The sequence below is a fragment of the Diceros bicornis genome, chromosome 37 (genome assembly GCF_020826845.1).
Source record: "Diceros bicornis minor isolate mBicDic1 chromosome 37, mDicBic1.mat.cur, whole genome shotgun sequence".
NCBI lineage: Eukaryota > Metazoa > Chordata > Mammalia > Perissodactyla > Rhinocerotidae > Diceros > Diceros bicornis.
The window spans coordinates 9,126,835-9,147,823 of record NC_080776.1 but is presented as its reverse complement, the minus strand read 5'-3'; the positions used below and the strand labels follow the sequence as shown (position 1 = coordinate 9,147,823).

The 20,989-nt window shown below is 43.0% G+C and overlaps 1 protein-coding gene and 1 long non-coding RNA gene across 2 annotated transcripts in view; both read right to left on the bottom strand.

Moving 5' to 3' along the window:
- LOC131399036 (sterol 26-hydroxylase, mitochondrial) overlaps window positions 1-15,891 on the bottom strand; it is a 41,685-nt gene extending 25,794 nt beyond the window's left edge. Inside the window, exon 1 of the mRNA XM_058533019.1 lies at window positions 15,077-15,891. Coding sequence (XP_058389002.1) covers window positions 15,077-15,337 — 261 coding nt within the window. The 5' untranslated portion in view covers window positions 15,338-15,891. The remainder of the gene's footprint in view (window positions 1-15,076) is intronic.
- A 1,355-nt stretch (window positions 15,892-17,246) lies between these two features.
- Window positions 17,247-20,989, bottom strand: part of LOC131399044 (uncharacterized) — a 29,170-nt gene continuing 25,427 nt past the window's right edge. The window contains exon 3 of the long non-coding RNA XR_009217056.1: window positions 17,247-18,247. This is a non-coding gene — a long non-coding RNA (uncharacterized LOC131399044). The remainder of the gene's footprint in view (window positions 18,248-20,989) is intronic.

Below are 20,989 nucleotides of genomic sequence, written 5' to 3'. Positions count from 1 at the left end.
GCATCCCACATAAAGTGGGGGAAGATGGGCACGGATGTTAGCCCAGGGCCAGTCTTCCTCAGCAAAAAGAGGAGGATTGGCATGGATGTTAGCTCAGGGCTGATCTTACAAAAATAAAAAAAAAAAGGTAGGATTGGGACAAAGAGTGAAGTGACTGCTGGAGGGACTGGTCACACTGGTCACACGGCTGTGGAAGGAGAGGAACACCTCTGGCTTGTGAGACTCGGGTCAACCCCTGGAAGCTGGGGGCGGAGGGCGAGACTATTAATCCCTCTCTCTCAGCTCTTGTCTCCAGCTCACCTGGCCTATTTAACCCAAACTGCCGCCACCACTCTAAACTTGACCACTGGCCAAAGAGAATCTGAATCTAAAAACTCTTAGAAACTCCCCAAGAGCTGTTGACTTCAGAAAGGATCAGCCTCCACTAAAGATGACAGGACAAGATTAACTTTCTGGACACTGATTTGGTCTCTTTAGGTTCATCCTGTTACTGCTGGCCTCTTTTGTTCATTTGTCACAGGCTGTTCTGAACTCTTTAGCATGGGTGGTAACAGATGATGGCACTGCCTAGGACTTCCACGGCCCGGCTGAGGCAGGGTATACATGGTTGCTGATACCTCTAGTTGCCCTCCAGATGGGGAGACTGGCTGCAGTCTATACTCCAAATAGGCCTAATCTACGTACAGAGAATCATGGTTGTGGTGACTCTCATCCAATGTTATCTAAGACAAACAAAACAGGTTTGGTACAAGCTCCCATTAGTAAATTAGAATATCTATCTGATAGGGTGATCTACGCCCTGAGAATTTTTGGTTGGATATGTGAAAGGTCAGGGTGGAGTAATAGGGCAACCTTGCACATATCCATGCATGCAAAGACTTGAGCCACAGCTCAAGAGCTCAAAACTTATGAGTTTTGGCACAACACTTTGTGATCATACTGGAACATGAAAGAATGGGGAGGCCTGTCAGGAGCTGCTACGAGGCCACCTCTCACTTACCACCCTATCTCACCCGGGAGGCTGTCATGACAGTCTCTCATCACCTCCTGCATTCTGACGTGATGAGAAGGGAAGAGGTGGTAACTTGGGTGTGCAGACAGGCTAGGGGGTGGAGGGGATGGAGAACTGAAATCCTATGCAACATGTTGTGCACAAACTCATTTTTTGCTATAGACAAGTGCCATAGCTTTCCGATTTTTAAAAAGTTGGGAACCTAAACGAATTTAGGAAACTCAGCTTTGGGTATGATAGATTCTCTCCTTAGCCAAATTCTAGTCAGGCTCTTCTCTTCTCAGGTCTTTTCTCGACTAGACCTCAACCTTGGCCTACAAAGATTTGAACACACGAACAGAGCTTCTAACAGCTCATGGTAGCATCCCTAGGATGGCCATCATTCCTAGGATGAAGCCCCTCTTAAAGTGACTGCCAGAAGAATTTCCTGTTTGTTCCAGCCAACATCTGAAGATAGGGCCCCTGTCTCTCAGTCTCTGGGGGTGGGTAGGAGCCTAACGTCAATAAGGTAACCCACATGGGTTTCACATGGACTAACCCCTGCTTCCTGCTTTTCCTAATTTTTCACTTCCCTGACCCTGCTCAAGCCCCCACCATGCCCTTAACCCACTTCCCCATTCTCCCTTTAAAACGCCCAGTCAGCTCTGCACAAATGAGAGTGGAGTTCGTCTCTTTACTGTCAGCAGTTACTGAATAAAATCTACTTTCACCACTTTAACTAATGTCCAGCTGTGCTTATCTCTGACAGCTGTGTGTACCTTGAAAACTGAAAAAGTAATACTGAGCCAAAAAGTGGAAACAACCGAAACAGCCATCAACAGAGGAATGGATGAACAAAATTGTGGTATATCCCTACAATGGAATAGTATTCAGCCATTAAAAAGAACAAAATACTGATACATGCTATGCCATGGATGAATCTTGAAAATATCATGCTAAGTGAAAGCAGCCTTTCACAACAGATCACAGATTGAATGAGTCCATTTATATAAAATGTCCATAGGCAAATCCATAGAAACAGAAGGTAGATGAGTGGTTGCCAGGGGCTGATGCAGGAATGGCGGGGTGACTGCTGAAGAGTACAAGGTTTCTTTCTGGGGTGATGAAAATATTATAAAATTGATGTGGTGATGGTTGCACAACTCTGTGAATATACTAAAAACCATTTAATTGTTCAATGGGTGAATTATGCGTATGTGGTTATATCTTAATAAAGCTGTTACATGGGAAAAAAAAGAACATTAAAACCACCTAAAATTCCCCCCACCACAAAAAAAAAAATTTGATATTGTGTTGCGATGTTCCATCCTCCCACTCAGCAGCCTGTTTAGTTTACTGATAAGCGGGCTCCTTAGGGAGGCTCTCAGCACAGCAATACAACATTAAACAGCAAGTAAACAGCCCTGAGGACAAAAGTGACCTCTCAAACACCGAGCACTGTTCATGGTGTCAACAAACCTGCCCCTAAAAGCTGGCAGCCGTCAGGTGGATAAACAGAAGTAGAGCTGTAACTCCAGGCACAGGCCACTCTCTTGCCCACACTGACAGAGGCCACAAAGAAGACCCATTAGGGGTCAAAGGTGAAGAGATATCCAGCTGGGATAGCCATGTCTCAGTGCTGTCAAAGTGTCATGAGGAGTTCAGCCCCAACCCCCTCATACAAGTGGAATTCACATTTCCCAGTGGCAGAAGGTGCTAAATAATTAACAGCATTCTCAGGTTCTCCTTGCTCCAAACCTTGCCTTGAGTGATCTCCTCCAAGACCAGACCAAGCCAAGAGCACCGTTTGGACTCATGATGAGCAGGATTACTTGTATGTTTCATTAAGAATATTTTAATGTGGATAAGTAAAGAAAATAACATTATAAACACCCACTAGAATTAAGAACTGTTAGTATTTGTCATAGTTGCTTCAAATCTTTTTCTAAAATGAAAACATTTTAGATACGAAGTCCCCTTCTTACCCTTTCCGTTACCCTCCCTCCCCAGAGCAACTACTATCCTCAATTTGAAGTGTATCCTTTATGTACATGTTTATAATGTATCCAATGATAGCTTATAGTATGTTTGTGTGGTTTTTAATTTATAGACATAGTATTCTACTGTATATATCATTCTATACTCCACTTTGGTTTTGAGTTTTATTTTGTTGTTAGTGCTGCCAAGTGAATTTCGACTCCTAGCGACCCTGTGTTCAGCAGAGTGGAACCCTGCCCGGTCTTTTTTGCACCATCCTCTCACCTTCCTGCACTATATCAGATGATGCTCCACTCTATTCATAGGGTTTTCACAGCCAATTTTTTCAGAAGTGTGTGGCCAGGTCCTTCTTCCTACTCTGTCTAGTCTGGAAGCTCTGCTGAAACCTGTCCACCATGAGTGACCCTGGTGGTACTTGAAAAAGTGGTGGCATAGCTCTCAGCATCACAGCAACACACAGCCACCACAGTATGACAACCGACAGACGGATGGCATGGTTCCCTGACCAGAAACGACCCGGGCCATGGTGGTGAGAGCGCTGAATCTTAACCCCTGACCACCAGGGTTGGCTTTTGAGTTTTATATTGATACATAAAAAGCTTGTGCATTCATTATGACTGTTGTATAGTATTCCACTGTATGAATACATCATGATTTATTTATCCTGTTGACGGGCGTTTAACATGTTTCTGAATTTTTTATTTTACAAACAAAGCTGCAAAAAAAAACATTTTTGCGCATGTGTGCAGCCATTACTTCAATAGTCATAAAAATGTCAGTTTTTATGCAAGAAGGTAGAACCATCATAAGTTACAAAGATATGCAGCAGACAGCTGGACAGTAGAATCTCCCTCGGATTTTGCACTCAGAGAAACAATGCGCTATGGGTGGAGGAAGAGCTAAGAGTGATCCAAGAAAAGGCATGGCCTAGGATGCCCTCAGAGAGGCCATCAGGAAAACAAAAGCACTGCCCACCCCTCATCCACACCCCCCACACCCAGAGGCAAACTTCAGTATGCTGAGCACACCTCTGCCTACAAGCCAAGCTGGGCTGGAGTGGAACAATGAGCGTATTCCAAGAATAAGGAGTGGATGATCAGCAGAACTGAAAAGAGGATGTAGACGCAGAGGCGGACATCAAAAGTGAGGATCCAGAGCCCAACAGGGGCACAAGACGAAGGGCAATCAGAAGACCTCAAGATATTATGCTGGACCAGGAAGCACTTGGTCAGCCATCCCTTTATTTCCTGCTCTCAATTCTCTCGCTGTTGTTTTTTAAAATCATAAAAAGTAATACATAAATGCACACTGTTAACAGCGCAAAAGGGTACAAAAAGACCCGAAAGATGGTGAACCATGCCCAGGCAGGGTGAAGCCAGAGGAAACTCTGGTGGAAGTCCATAGCAGTCCTGCAATAAAAAGTAAGTCTTCCAAGGGCAAAAGGGATGATTAGGCACATGTGTGTGGTGATGGACTGTAATTAGTCTTTGGGTAGTGAACATGATGTAATCTATGCAGAAATAGAAGTAAAATGATGTACACCTGAAATTTATATAATGTTATAAACCAGTGTTATCACAATAAAAAAACAAGTCTTCTTCCCAACTCTCACCTCCAGACTCCAAGACCCCTAGACCCATAGTCGCCCCTAGAGGCAACTATCATTACCAGTTTCTTCTGTGTCCTCCCAGAGATATTTTATTCCCATACAAACATATATATGCATATGTACCTCACACTCATTCCTTATCCACAAATGATGGCATATTATATAGTTTTGCACCTTACTTTCTTCCTGTCTTTTAGCAAGCAATTCATATTAAGACACATAGATCTGCCTCTGTTCTTTATTTTATTTTATTTTTTTAAAGACTTTATTTATTTATTTATTTTCCCCCCAAAGCCGCAGTAGATAGTTGTATGTCATAGCTGCACATCCTTCTAGCTGCTGTATGTGGGACGCGGCCTCAGCATGGCCGGAGGAGCAGTGCGTCGGTGCGCGCCCAGGATCCGAACCCGGGCCGCCAGCAGCAGAGCGCACGCACTTAACGCTAAGCCACGGGGCCGGCCCTGCCCTTGTTCTTTTTAATGGTTGCATAAAATTCCATCAGGGCCGCCCCCGTGGCTTAGTGGTTAAGTGCATGTGCTCTGCTGCTGGTGGCTCGGGTTTGGATCCCGGGCGCACACCGACGCACCGCTTCTCCAGCCATGCTGGGGCCGCGTCCCACATACAGCAACTAGAAGAATGTGCAGCTATGACATACAACTATCTACTGGGGCTTTGGGGGAAAAATAAATAAATAAATAAATAAAATAAAATAAAATTCCATCATATAGAATGTACTATAATTTATTTAATTAGTCTCCTACTGGGACATGTAAGTCATTTTAATCTTTCCCAAAAAGAAATATTGCTATCTTGAATATTCTAGAATATCTCTTTGACCACAGAATTTTATTTGTAAGATAAAAATTCTGGCAGTGCTTGCTTGGTTGGTACGATTCACATTTTTGACCTAATACCTAGTTTCAAATTTTCCATCCCTGAGGCTTAAAGGCAGTACACCCAATTCTGCCATAGCCTTAAGGGCAACCTGTAACTATCTGCCAGATGAGATCAAAAAATACTCAAGTCAAGTCAAGGTAACTGGAGGATAATCTTTGGAAGGCTTAATAGCAACACGAGTACTAGGGGAAGAAAATCCATCTAATCAATGGTATTAGCCAAAGTGAAGAAAGAATGTGCTAACAGAATGGGAGTGGCCATTAGAAAATCCAGAAGAGCGAGCCAAATAGCAAGAGTTTGGCAGCATTTACATCTCTCGAGAGATAATTAATCTAATGGACAGACACCAGAGAAGCACATTCAACCAGGTTTCTCCAAGGCCGAGATGAAATTCCCTTCCATACAGTTCTACTCCTTTAGTTCTGGGGTCCCTACACAACAAGCAGTCCACTAATATAGTTACTACTTTCTCTCTCCCTGGGTACCTGGGTCCTAGGAAAAGGATGTGGCAGATTAAAGACGGACACGGATTCTTTGACATCCCTCCCATTAAGAGGTGAGGTCTACATCTCTCCTAGAATCTGGGTGGGCTCATAACTGCTCTGATGGGTAGAAAACAGTGGAAATGATGCTGTGCCAGTTTCCAGGCCCAGGCCTAAAGAAACTGGCAACTTCTACTTTCTGTCTCCTGGGACATTCACTCTAGGGGAGCCAGCACCCTGTAAGAAGTCTGACCACCATGCTGTGAGGAAGCCCAAGCTAACTACATGGAGACAGACAGAGACTCAGCTGTTCTGGCCAAACCAGTCCAGGCACCAAGCATGCAACTGAAGAAGCCATCTTGGAAATTCCAGCCCCAGCAGACGTGACATGGAGAAAAACTGAGGAAGCCAGCCAAGAGCCAGACCTGAGGCCCAGACACATGGCCGCACTCGAGCCATCCCAGCCATCTTCAGCCATTCAAACTGCAGCCCCAACCCACTGTGAAGCAGAGATAAGCCATTTCTGGTGTGCACTGCCCAAATTCCTGACCCATAAAATCATGAGTATAACAAAATGTTGTTTAAAGCCACTATGTCTTGAGATACTTTGTTATGCCGCAATAGATAACTAGAATAGGGAGTTTCTATGTGATGGAGTAGTGTGATCTCCAGGAGGACTAACTTCCTCAGTAAATAAACATGTGGGCACTCCAGTCCACAATTTGTTTCTCTGGGTTTGACCAATGTGGGTCAGTCCCCATAGTCTACCCATGCTGAATGTGCTGACAAAATTGAGTTTCTGAACCTGAAAAGCTGAGACCTGAAGGGCCAGGCTTAATCAATCTGCTCACCTCCCTCACTGTGTCTTCACTCTATTTTAGGTCAAACAAGACAGGTCAGGGAGCTGAGAAGATTCTCACAAAGAAGTTTACCACCAGATGTAGCCACTGCTCCGTACCACTCACAGCCCTTCGGCTGGTACATGAAATTTATTCATTTATCAAACAGTACAGAGAATCTCCCCTGTGCCCAGGACTATGCCTGGTGCTGGGGGGCACAGAGGTGGGAAAGACATACGCCCAGCCCTCAGAGCTTCACAACCCAGTCTCTAAGCCATACAAACAGGCGATGATAAGAAACATGTGCACCTAAATATATAAAGCAAATATTAACAGACCTAAAGACAGAAATAGACAGCAATACAATAATAGTAGGGGACTTTAATACCCCACTTCATCAATGGGTAGATCATCCAGACAGAAAATCAATAAGGAAACACTAGCCTTAAAAGATACATTAGACCAGACAGACTTAACAGTTATATCTATATAGAACATTCCATCCAAAAGCAACAGAATACACATTCTTCTCAAGCACACATGCAATATTCTCCAGGATAAATCATGTTAGGCCAGAAAACAAGTCTTAATAAACTTAAGAAAACTGAAATCATATCAAGCATCTTTTCTCACCACAATGGTATGAAACTAGAAATCAATTATAAGAAGAAAAATGGAAAATTCACGAAGATGTGGAGATTAAACATCATGCTAGAGAACAACCACTGGGTCTAAGAAGAAATCAAAAGAGAAATAAAAAAATACCTAAAGACAAATGAAAATGGAAATACAACATACCAAAACTTAAAGGGAGGGGTGCCTGGGAAAAGGAGGCTGGGGCTTCAAATGTCCCCAGGAGGAGTTTAAAGCTGATTCTCCAGGCCCTCTGGGGATTCCTGAGCAGGGGAGCAATATGACCAAACATGCTTTTGGGGGCACTGATGTGGCAGTGGTGCATGGGTAGACTGTAAGGGCAGAGCGAGTAGCAAGGGAGAACAAGCAGGGGGGAGCACCCAGGCACCATTCCTTCCCAGAGTCACGATGGGGCTGTCCATGCTGCCAGCCGAGCCACAGACAAGCAAGGAGGCTGACCTGGTGGTGGATCTGCTGGAGCTGTTGGAGCTGGAAATGACATCCTCTGCGTTGGGCAGAACAAAGCCTGCCAGGTTCAGAAGGTCATGGATCATCTGGCCTTTGATGCTGATGTCCAGGTGGAGAGTTGGAGTGGAGGCTTCAGGGAAAGGATGCAAAGAGTGGTAAAAGCCAAAACTTATGGGATGCAGCAAAAGCAGTTCTAAGGGGGAAGCTCACAGCAATAAAGGCCTACATTAAGAAATAAGAAAGGGGGCCAGCCCAGTGGCACAGCATGTGCTCCACTTCAGCAGCCCAGATTCGCAGGTTCGGATCCCGGGTGCGCACTGATGCACCACTTGTCAAGCCATCCTGTGGTGGCATCTCATATAAAGTGCAGGAAGATGGGCACAGATGTTAGCCCAGGGCCAATCTTCCTCAGCAAAAAGAGGAGGATTGGCATTGGATGTTAGCTCAGGGCTGTTCTTCCTCACAAAAAAAAAAAAAAAAAAAAAAAAAAACAAGAAAGATCTCAAATAAACAACCTAGCTTTACACCTCAAGGAACTAGAAAAAGAAGAAAAAACTAGCCCCACAGTTAACAGAAGGAAGGAAATCACAATGATCACAGTGGAAATAAGTACAATAGAGACTAAAAAGACAACAGAAAAGATCAATGAAACCAACAGCTGGATTTTTAAAAAAAATAAACAAAATAGACAAACCTTTAGCTAGACTCACCAAGAAAAAAAGAGAAGAGGACTCAGATAAATAACATCAGAAATGAAAGAGGAGACGTTACAACTGATACCACAGAAATACAAAAAATCATAAGAGACTACTATGAAAAATTACACGCCAACAAATGGGACAACCTAGAAGAAATGGATAAATTCCTAAAAGGGTACAACCTACCAAGACTGAATCATGAAGAAATAGAAAATCTGAACAGACCAATTGCTGGTAAGGAGATTGAATCAGTAATAAAAAACCTACCAACAAACAAAAGTTGAGGACCAGATGGCTTCATTGGTGAATTCTACTAAACACTTAAAGAAGAATTAATACCAATCCCTCTCAAACTCTACCAAAAAAACAGAAGAAGAGGGAATACTTCCAAGCTCATTTTATAGAGCCAGCATTTTCCTTATGCTAAAACCAGACAAGGACACTACAAGAAAAGAAAATCATAGGCCAATATCCCTGATGAATATAGATGCAAAAATCCTCAGCAAATTATTAGCAAACCGAATTCAACAATACATTAAAAGGATCATATGGCGTGAAGAAGTCGGATTTATTCCAGGGATGCAAGGATGGTTCAACATCAACAAATCAATCAATGTGATACACCACATTAACAAAAGGAAGTATAAAAATCACATGATCGCTGGCCCCATGGTGTAGTGGTTAAGTTCACGTGCTCTGCTTTGGTGGCCCAGGGATCACAGGTTTGGATCCCCAGCATGGACCTTTGCACCACTTGTCAAGCCATGCTGTGGCAGGCATCCCACATATAAAATAGAGGAAGATGGGCATGGATGTTAGCCCAGGGCCCATCTTCTCCAGCAAAAAGAGGAGGATTGGCAATGGATGTTAGCTCAGGGCTAAACTTCCTCACACAAAAAAAAAAAAATCACATGCTCATCTCAATAGATGCAGAAAAAGGATTTGACAAAATTCAACATTCATTTATGATAAAAACTATCATAAAAGTGGGTATAGCGGGAACATACCTCAACATAATAAAGGCCATATATGACAAGCCTACAGCTAACATAATCAATGGTGAAAAGCCGAAGGCTTTTCCTCTAAGATCAAGAACAAGACAAGGACGCCCACTCTCACCACTTTTATTCAACATAGTATTGGAAATCCAAGCCAGACCAATTAGGAAAGAAAAAAGAAATAAACAGCATCCAAATCAGAAAGGAAGAAGTAAAACTGTCACTATTTGCAAATGACATGTTATTATATATAGAAAACCCTAAAGACGCCACTAAAAAACTGTTAGAACTAATAAAAGAATTCAGTAAACTTGCAGGATACAAAATCAATATACAAATATCAGTTGCATTTCTATACACTAATAATGAACCATCACAAAGAGAAATTAAGAAAACAATCCCATTTATAATTGCATAAAAGAATAAAATACCTGGAAATAAATTTAACCAAAGAGATGAAAGACCTGTACACTGAACACTATGACATTAAAGAAGGAAACTGGGGGCTGGCCAAGTGGCGCAGCGCTTGGTTAAGTGCATGCACTCTGCTTCGGCAGCCCGGAGTTCGCTGGTTTGGATCCCGGGCGCACATCAATGCACGGCTTGTCAAGCCATGCTGTGGCCACATCCCATGTAAAGTAGAGGAAGATGGACACGGATGTTAGCCCAGGGCCAGTCTTCCTCAGCAAAAAAGAGGAGGATTGGCTTCAGATGTTAGCTCAGGGCTGACCTTCCTCACCAAAAAAAAAAAAGAAAGAAAGAAAGAAATTGAAGATGACATAAATAAATGGAAACATATTCCATACTCATGGATTGGAAGAATTAATGTTGCTAAAATGTCCATACTACCCAAAGCAATCTACAGATTCAACACAACCCCTATTAAAATTCCAATAGCATTTTTCACAGAAATAGAACAAACAATCCTAAAATTTGTATGGAATTACAAAAGACCTCAAACAGCCAAAAGACCTCAGCAATCTTGAGAAAGAACAAAGCTGGAGCTGACATGCTTCCTGATTTCAAACTATACTACGAAGCTAGTAATCAAAACGGTATGGTATTGGCATAAAAACAGACATATAGATCAATGGAACAGAATAGACAGCCCAGAAATAAACCCACTCATTTATGGTCAATTAATTTATGACAAAGGAACCAAAAACACACAATGGGGAAAGGACAATCTTTTCAATAAATAGTGTTGGGAAAACTGGACAGCCACATGCAAAGGAATGAAACTGGACCACTATTTTACACCATATACAAAAATTAATTCAAAATGGATTAAAGATTTGAACATAAGTCCTGAAACATAAAACTCCTAGAAGAAAGAATACGAGGTAAGCTCCTTGACATCAATCTTGGCAATGATTTTTTGGATTTGATATCAAAAGCATAGGCAACAAAAGCAAATATAAACAAGTGGGACTACATCAAACTAAAAAGCTTCTGCACAGCAAAGGAAGTCATCACAAAATGAAAGGCAACCTACTGAATGGGAGAAAATATTTGCAAATCATATATCTGATAAGGGTTAATATCCAAAATACATAAAGAACACATACAACTCAACAGCAAAAAAAACAAGCAATGAGATTGAAAAATGGGCAGAGGATCTGAATAAACATTTTTCCAAAGAAGACACACAGATGGCCAACAGGTACATGAAAAGGTGCTCAACATCACTAACCATCAGGGGAATGCAAATCAAACTCACAACGAGCTATCACTTCACACCTGTTAGAATGGCTGTCATCAAAAAGACAAGAAATAACAGGTGTTGGCGAGGATGTGGAGAAAAGGGAACTCTTGCGCACTGTAGGTGGGACTATAAATTAGTGCAGTCACTATGGAAAACAGTATGGGGGTTCCTCAAAAATTAAAAATAGAACTACCATATGGTAGTAGTACCAATACTACTTCTGGGTATTTATCCAAAGAAAATGAAAACACTAACTTGAAAAGATATATGCACCCCCATGTTCATTGCAGCATTCTTTACAATAGCCAAGATATGGAAGCAACCTAAGTGTCCATCGATGGATGAATGGATAAAGAAAATGTGGTGTATATACAAAGGAATATTAGCCATAAAAAAGAAGGAAATCTTGCCATTTACAACAACACGGGTGGACCTTGAGGGCATTATGCTAAGTGGCAAAAGTCAGACACAGAAAGACAAATACCGAATGATCTCATTTATATGTGGAATCTAAAAACAATACCAAACTCATAGATACAGAGAACAGATTGGTGGTTGCCAGAGGTGGGAGGTGGAGGGTGGGCAAAATGGGTGAAGGTGGTAAAAAAGTACAAACTTCCAGTTAATAAGTCCTGGGGATGTCATGTACAGCATAATGACTATAATTAATAATACTGTATCGGGGCCGGCCCGGTGGCGCAAGCGGTTAAGTGCGTGCGCTCCGCTGTGGTGGCCCGGGGTTCGCCGGTTGGGATCCCCGGCATACACCGACGCACCTCTTGTCAAGCCATGCTGTGGCGGTGTCCCATATAAAGTGGAGGAAGATGGGCATGGATGTTAGCCCAGGGCCAGTCTTCCTCAGCAAAAAAGGAGGAGAATTGGCAGATGTTAGCTCAGTGCCGATCTTCCTCACAAAAAAAAAAAATAATAATAATACTGTATTATATATTTGAAAGTTGCTAAGCAAGTAGATTTTAAAAGTTCTCACCACACACACAAAAAATTGTAACTTTAAAACAAAAAAACATGATACATGAAATGACGAATATGTGTAGGGGGCATTAGGGGGCACAAGAAGGGTCACTAACCCAGGGAATCCACAATAACAGCTACAGAATAGATAGCTGATCTCATTCTCAAGGTCGACATTTGTGAAAGATATCAATTTAATATAAATTTACATACAAATTTGACATATGTTCACATTTCATTTTTCTGGCACTCGACATTATTTTAGTTAAGAAAGAGAAAGGAAGTGGCATTTGTGAACCAGCCTGATTTTCACATGTCCCAATTCCCACTCCATCCCCTTAAATCCTACAATGCTTCCCTAAGCCGATTTTATTATTTTTTATGTGTGATACGCAGTTTTTGACAACGGAGGGTGTCAAAACCCCCCTCAACGCAGGGGACATTATGGTCAGCTGCTCTTATATCAATTCCACTCCTTCCTCTGTGTGGTAGCCACCTGGTTTAGGTGGAAGGGACCCGACCCCAGCTTTAGAGGTGAGCGTGCAGAGGTCTAAGCTAATCAGTGTGTGCCTATGGCCACTATGATGGGTTCAGGGATGGGCAATTAACCCATGCCAGTCACCTAACCTCTGCAAGACAGCAGAGCCAAGAGAACCACAGACAAACAAAACTGTAGCTTTGATGATCTCATGAGTCCCTAGAGCAAACCATACCTGAAGAGCACCCAACTATTAGACTTTTCAATTATACAAACCAATAAAGCTACTTTATAGTTTAAGCCAGTGTGAGTGGCAACCAAACGAATATGAACTGATACAAAGTGGGTCACTGAAACGCATCTTTCTCAATAGGGGTACCTGGATTTTATAGATATGCAGCTCTCCGCTCTTTAGTAACTCATACCTCTTGATTAACGCACACGTAGTGGGAAGGGCTAATATATTTCCCATGGGACAGCCCAGGTCCCTGTGACTCTAGATAGCTGGGAATGAAGGGCTGGAGCCAGGGGGTCCCCTAAATCCTAGCCCTGGCCTCTCCTTTCAAAGGCCACAGATTCCTGGCTTTCTCCTGCTTCCTCCTCCACCTCCTAGGGCGATCTAGAATTTCTTGGGTAGTTAATGCGCTAGAGATAATCCCAAGTAAAACCTCCCAGGAAACTGCCCCTGAGAAACAATGAGAAATTCTTAGTCCTCACCTTTGGGGCATTCACTGGTTCTCTCACATTTCTAGAGGTTAAACCAAGCAAGGGAAGTTTACAGAGTTCTGGTTTCTTGGCTTACTTGGTTTCTTGGAGCTGAGCCCACATGGAACGATCTTTTTAAGCATCTCCGAGTGCCTTGTGACCTGCCCACCAAGTCTGGGAAACACGAGCACAACAGGGAAGGCCCCAGGGGAGGCAGCAGGAACTCCGACAAACGCAGAGGATACAGGTGCACAGAAACTGTGCTCAGCTTGGACCTTCAAACCCTCAGAGTCATTTTCTCCCTCATCCTCAACTCCCAGTCCAGCTTTCTCTGGAGGACGGCTCAGACACTGCCACACCCGACCCTTTGTCACCTGAGGCTCTCTCCACCTCTCCTGTCCAATCCATCCTCCTGCACACACAGCATAACCTGAACATTGTCCCTTGGAGGCCACCTTCACCCCATGCCTGCTCGAGAGCCCACCATGGCCCCTCGGAGGAACCAGGGCCCTTAGTCTGACCTTCAAGGTCCTCTTCAAAGACCTGTCTGATCCCCAGTCCCCACAGCTCCTCATTTTTGACTGCTGCCCAGTACATGCACATAGTAACCAGTCTGTTCACCAGCCCAGCCTAAGGCCTGCCTACTCCTCCTGTCAATCACTGACAACCACACAAGTGCCTGGAGAGCATATGCGAATCAAGGGACCTCCCCCTGCCCCAACCCTGGACCAGCTGCTCCTCCCAGGGCAATAAAATAGCTCTTTATTGATTTGTTTACTCTCTTGTCCTCCCTCTTCCCCAAAGGAGCTTACAACCCCATGAGGGCACTGGTCTCATCACAGAGAATCTCAGCACTTGGAAAAATGCCTGGGGTAGAGTTGGGTGAGTTATTTGTTAATAGTCATTAGGAAGACAGATCCCACCAGAATCTCTTTGGCTCACTTCCTAAAACTTCACCAACTAAACCAGCACTGGGCTTTCCAGTCTCCGTCTGTTGACAGTGCACTATCCCTTCATCCCTGCCTCCTCTCAGTGTTCCACTAGATAAACTCTTAATCACCAAATTTTGATTTCTTAATAACAAAAATGCACCTTTTCCTTAATGTCTATGATTTTGCTTTCACTCCCTGAGAAGTGACATCTTTTTTCCCCTAAGGGGAGTTTAGCTTCCAAACTGCTAAACCTCTGTCATCCTCCCCGAGGCCATTTCCTTTGGAAGAAGTCTGTGGTTGCCGGTATCACCACAGAATTAGACAGTGGTTCTCTAACATCTAGCAGCTTCTACACTTGCATCTGCCATTCTAGTACCAATCCAGTTCTCTCCTTTCTCAACCTTTGTCCACTTTAAACTTAGCTCCCCAGTCACCTCCTTCCTCGTGCCTTCCTGGTTCATATCACTCCTCGACCTGTTCATTTCAGTTCAAAGGGCTCCGTCTACCCTCTGCACATAACCACTACAGAACTCCAGTTCATGACCACAGTCCCAGTCGGTCCCGAGCTAACTTCCCGTGTCCTTCACTTTTTGCCCAACGTCTCCCCATCCCCAGCTTCTCCGTCCCGGTGCGCACTCCCGCCCTCCGGTCGCGAGGCGCCGCTGGGTTACCTGGAGCTGGTGCAAGCGCAGAATGTAGCCTTGCCCTAACATCTGGAATAAGACGCGCAGCTGCCCTGGCCCTTTAAGCTCCTCCAGGCTCCGCAGCCTCCGATCGCCAGGCCCGGTTCCGGGAGCCTCGGAAGAATCGGTCGCCGGGAGGGCGCCGGGGATCGTGGCCTTGGCTCTGGCTCCTGGTGGGCCGAGGCCAGAGCGGACTACCCGCGTCCCCAGCAGCGCCCACCGCATCCTCGCGCAGCCCAGCGCAGCCATGGCTCGCACCGCCGCGCCTTTGGGTCGCGAGCGCAGAGCGCCTGGATCCCGCCGGAGACAGATCAGGAGGGGCGGGCTCCAAGGCACCGGTAGCCCGGGGTGGGGCGGGCGAAGCCGGCCAGTCCCCTTACTGCTCACTTTTCCTCTCGGTCTCAGTCCCTCCACACAGGACCTGACGAACACACAGAAGCCGCCTTCTCCAACTGTCCGCCTCCCGGTGCAGGAAGGATCCGGCCAACGCAAAGGCAGAAGATGCACAGGGACACTTAGGGAGCCCCACGGAGCTCGGACGATGGCGCCTCGGCCGCGGCTCCCCACCTCACACTGCCGCGAGCTCCCAAGCAGAACCCGAAGTCCGCTTGGTCTGAACTCGGAGCAGGAGGGCCGCAAAGTTCTCGCCAGCCTGGGAGGCTGCCAAGGTCCAGAGGCCCCGCCCAGAGAGGCCGGCCCTCCCCCGACCTGCCGGCTCGCCGCCCCAGAGCGCCATAGCCCAGTGGTCCTCGCCTTCCGCGGGGACGGACGCGGCTGCAGAAATTAAAGCGGCCGCTGGCTCAGCCTAATGGCCCCGGGGATTGATCCCGGAGTCTGCGCGCTGAGCGAGGAGAGAGCAAAACAAAAACATGGCCCAGGTTCCAAAGTCATCTGATTCCTGGAGCGGGGGAGACAAACAAAAAGGCAAAGAAATTTAAATATTAGGGCTTTTTTATTTTTAATTCTCTCTTTTTTGTTGTTGTTGAGGAAGATTTGCCCTGAGCTAACATCTGTGCCAATCTTCCTCTATTTTCTATGGCTGACGAGTGGTGTAGGTCTGAGCCTGGCATCGAAGCTGCAAATCCAAGCCACGGAAGCGGGGCTGTGCAGAATTTAACCACTACACCACTGGGCAGCCCCTAAATATTAGGGTTTTTAAATTCAGTCCTACCCCTCCTCCCTCCCCACCTCACACACACTCCCAAGTCTGCTAAAGCAGGGTTTTCAAACTGCAGGTTGAGACCAGATTTAGTGAGTGTGACCAGAATTATTTTTTAATAAGATGGAAAAGAACAAAATAGTACAGATAATATTGCAAGAAGAAAAAGTATCATTTCATGAATGCTTTGTTTCATATAACCCTTTGTTTCAAAGCATAATTTTCAAAAAGTCAAAAACATGACTCAGGGGCCAGCCCAGTGGCTTAGTGGTTAAGAGTGCACGCTCCGCTACCGGCCGCCTGGGGTTGGGACCCCGGGCGTGCCACGTAGGCACCGCTTCTCCGGCCATGCTGAGGCTGAGACCAACGTACAGCAACTAGAAGGATGTGCAGCTATGACATACAACTATCTACTGGGGCTTTGGGGGAAAAATAAATAAATAAAATTAAAAAAAAAAACATGACTCATACAAATATAGAATAAACTGCAAGGTCAAAGATTATGCAACTCATTATTGAGGGAACACAGGATGATAAAGCTAAGAGCATTGGAAGAATGGGTTATTTACTGGCAGCCAGAGGGGAAAAGGGCATATTTAGTTCAAAGAGGCAATTAGACTGACAGCTGATGTGGCTAGGTGTGGTTTTCTTTTTGTTGATCCCAGTAGGGGGATCACAGAATTTCTTGAATCTGTGACTGAATATCTTTCATCAGTTTGGGGGGCTTTTCAGACATTCTCTCTTCAAACATGGCTTCTGTTCCATTCTTTTTCTACTCTCCTTCTAGGACTTCAAATTATACACGTTAGACCTTCTGACTGTATCTTTCCTGTCTTTTACTCTCTCTTCTGTATTTTTCTACATTTTTGTCTCTTCTAGCTCATTAATTCTCTATTCAGGTGTGTGTAGTCTGCTGTTAAATATATCCATTGAATTCTTAATTTTTATTATTGTATTTTTCAGTTTTCAATTTTGATTAGTTTTTTCAAATCTGTCATTTTCATATTTCTAGTTTTATACCAAAATTCTTAATTTTATCTTTTATTATCCCCTTTAATTTTGTAAGCATAGTTGTTTTAAGTATTATGACCAATAATTCAAATATCTGGAACCTATGTGCAACAATCTCTATTGTCCATTGTTTCTGGTGGGTTTTGTTCATGTTGCCGTATTTCTTCCTGGGTTTAGTTACTTTTGTTTTTTTTGTGTGTGTGTCAGGAAGATCAGCCCTGAGCTAACATCCACATCAATCCTCCTCTTTTTGCTGAGGAAGACCAGCCCTAGGCTAACATCTATTGCCAATCCTCCTCCATTTTTTTTTTTTCCTTTTTCTCCCCAAAGTCCCAGTAGATAGTTGTAGGTCATAGTTGCACATCCTTCTAGTTGCTGTATGTGGGACGCCGCATCAGCATGGCTGGACAAGCGGTGCGTCAGTGCGCGCCCAGGATCCGAACCCAGGCCACCAGCAGCGGAGCGCACTCACTCAACCACTAAGCCACGGGCTGGCCCCGGTTTAGTTACTTTTGATTGTGTGCCGGATAATGTATTCTTTAAGTTTCTGGTGGAACTAATTTGAGGTTTAGGATAATTTCATTTTCCTCAATGAAGATTTACCTTTGTCTGAAGCACTAGCAATCCAGGGTCACCTTAATTCAATTTGGGGAGTGAGATGCTTTGAGGCTGAGCTGCAGTCCTTTAGAAAGCTAGTCTATTTCCAGTCCTTAATCCTTTTGGGTCCCAACCTTAAGTCTGGGTATAAGATCATGGACTCCAGCTTTTCTTCACCCAACCTGGTGAGGCTAAACCACCCAGCTTCTCAGCTTCCTCTGAAAATGAGAAATACCACTAACAGGAAAATGGTGCCAAATGCCTAACTTACCTCTGGATTCCTGTTTTCTCTTGGTTCTTGTCTGGTAATTCTTTATTACCTTGTTTGTTTTCTGATGCCAATGCCTTCAAGTAAATGCTTGTCATATTGTATTCAGCTTTTCAGGTTATCCCTAGAAAAAGAATTGAGTCCAGTATTAACAGAAGTGGAAATTCAATTTATGCCTTTATCGTTATTAATTCTTCTTCCCCCTCTGGCTTCATTTTCTTGATATTTTATATTTTTTACCCTTATTAAAAATTGATTGCTTAATGAAAATGTCTTATTTCCTAAGAAATGCATTTAATGCTATATATTTTCACATGCTACTATTTCCAACAAGGTTCAATACACAATTTCTCTCATCATCATTTATTTCCCAATAGTTTGTAATTTCCATTTTGATTTCCTTTTTAATCTAAAAATCATACAGAAAGATGTTTTTATTTACTTGTAAATAGTTGGAGTTTTGTTTTTTATTTTGAAAAGGACTATACTTTTGTTATTAATTTAAAATGTTATTAACCCACACATCTATGGACAGCTAATCTTCAACAAAGGAGCCAAGAACATACAATGGAGAAAAGAAAGTCTCTTCAACAAATGGTGCTGGGAAAACTGGACAGCCACATGCAAAAAAACGAAAGTAGACCATTACCTTACACCATACACAAAACTCAAAATGGATTAAAGAATGTAAGACCTGAAACTATGAAACTTCTAGAAGAAAACACAGGCAGTACGCTCTTCGACATCGGTCTTAGCAACATATTTTCAAGCACCATGTCTGACTGGGCAAGAGAAACAATAGAAAAAATAAACAAATAGGACTACATCAAACTAAAAAGCTTCTGCACAGCAAAGGAAACCATCAACAAAACAAAAAGACAACCTAACAATTGGGAGAAGATATTTGCAAACCATACATCTGATAAGGGCTTAATCTCCAAAATATATAAAGAACTCATGCATCTCAACAACAAAAAACTAACAACCTGATCAAAAAATGGGCAGAGGAAATAAACAGACACTTCTCCAAAGAAGATATACAGATGGCCAATAGGCACATGAAAAGATGTTCAACATCACTAATCATCAGGGAAATGCAAATCAAAACAACGCTAAGATATCACCTCACACCCGTTAGAATGGCTATAATCACCAAGACAAAAAACAACAAATGTTGGAGAGGATGTGGAGAAACAGGAACCCTCATACACAGCTGGTGGGAACGCAAACTGGTGCAGCCTCCATGGAAAACAGTATGGAGATTCCTCAAAGAATTAAAAATAGAAATACCCTATGATCCAGCTATCCCACCACTGAGAATCTATCCAACGAACCTGAAATCAACAATCCAAAGAGGCTTATGAACTCCTATGTTCATTGCAGCATTATTCACTATAGCCAAGAAGTGGATGCAACCTAAGCGTCCCTCGACTGATGATTGGATCAAGAAGATGTAATATATATATAATGGAATACTACTCAGCCATAAAAAAAGACAAAATCGTCCCATTAGCAACAACATGGATGGGCCTGGAGGGTATTATGTTAAGTGAAATAAGCCAGAAAGAGAAAGACAAACACTATATGATCTCACTCATATGTGGAATATAAACCAACACATGGACAGAGAAAACTGTATTGTGGTTACCAGGGGCAATGGGGGTAGGGGGTGGGCAAAAGGGATGAAAGGAGACATATGTATGGTGATGGACAAACAAAAATCTACAACCCAAAATTTCACAATGTTATAAACTATTAAAACATCAATTAAAAAAAAAAAACAAGGTACAGAACAGTGTCATGGTAGGCTGCCATATAATTATTCCAGTGTTTGCACATGCACAGAATATCTCTGGAAGGATATACAAGAAACTTGATAGTATCTGTCTCAGGGACAAAGGTGGCAGGGATACAATTTCATAGCACACCCTTTTGGACTCTGAATTATGTAATACTTACATGTAATATCTAGTCTTTTCAAATGGTTTATTCAAAAGTCATATAGCAAGGACATTTTCTTTTGACTTTTCTGAAAATTTCTTTTCCAAAGTGATGTCTGGCTGTCTAGTAACTTGGTCACTTGGGTCCTTACCAGAGCCAAGAATTTTAGTGAAACCATAAATATATTAAAATAATTAAATTCTTACATATATATGGCACCTTATTTTTTCTTTCTTTTCTTATTTCTTTTCTATTTTTTTTTTGTGGGGGCAGATATCTAGAAAGAAGTATGTTGAGGAAAATGTATAATTGAAGACACCCATGAATTAAGTACAAGGACAAATAGTGTGCGTAAAAATTGGTTTGAGATGTGAGAGTAGGTAAAAACTGGTCTGATTCTTTCTTTTGTTTGTCATACATTATCGTGACAAAAACTTTCCAAACCACCTGAAAGTACTGCATTGCTTTCAAAGGAATTAAATTATACAGCAAAACATCCCCAAAGTAAAAATCACCCATAATCCCATCACTTGAAAAATTTATACAAAATAACAAAATGAAAGACCCCTGCTCTGCTTCCCCAATTATATTCCCTCAAAATGAAGCACTGTCCATAGCTTAGTGCACATTTTTCCAGACTTTGTTCTATATTTTCATAATCCTTTTTTCACCTGTAGGTGAATAAATCATGTTGATACTTCAATGTGAATTTCTTTAAATATTATAAAGGCTCAGGGTTGTTGTTGTTGTTTTTTTAATATGCTTTTTAACCATTTCTCTTTCTTCTATGAAGTCCTTAGTCATATCCTTTGAGCTTTTTTCTACTGGATTGTCTTTTCTTTTTTTTTATAATTTTTTTAATTTATTTTTTTCCCCCAAAGCCCCAGTAGACAGTTGTATGTCATAGCTGCACATCCTTCTAGTT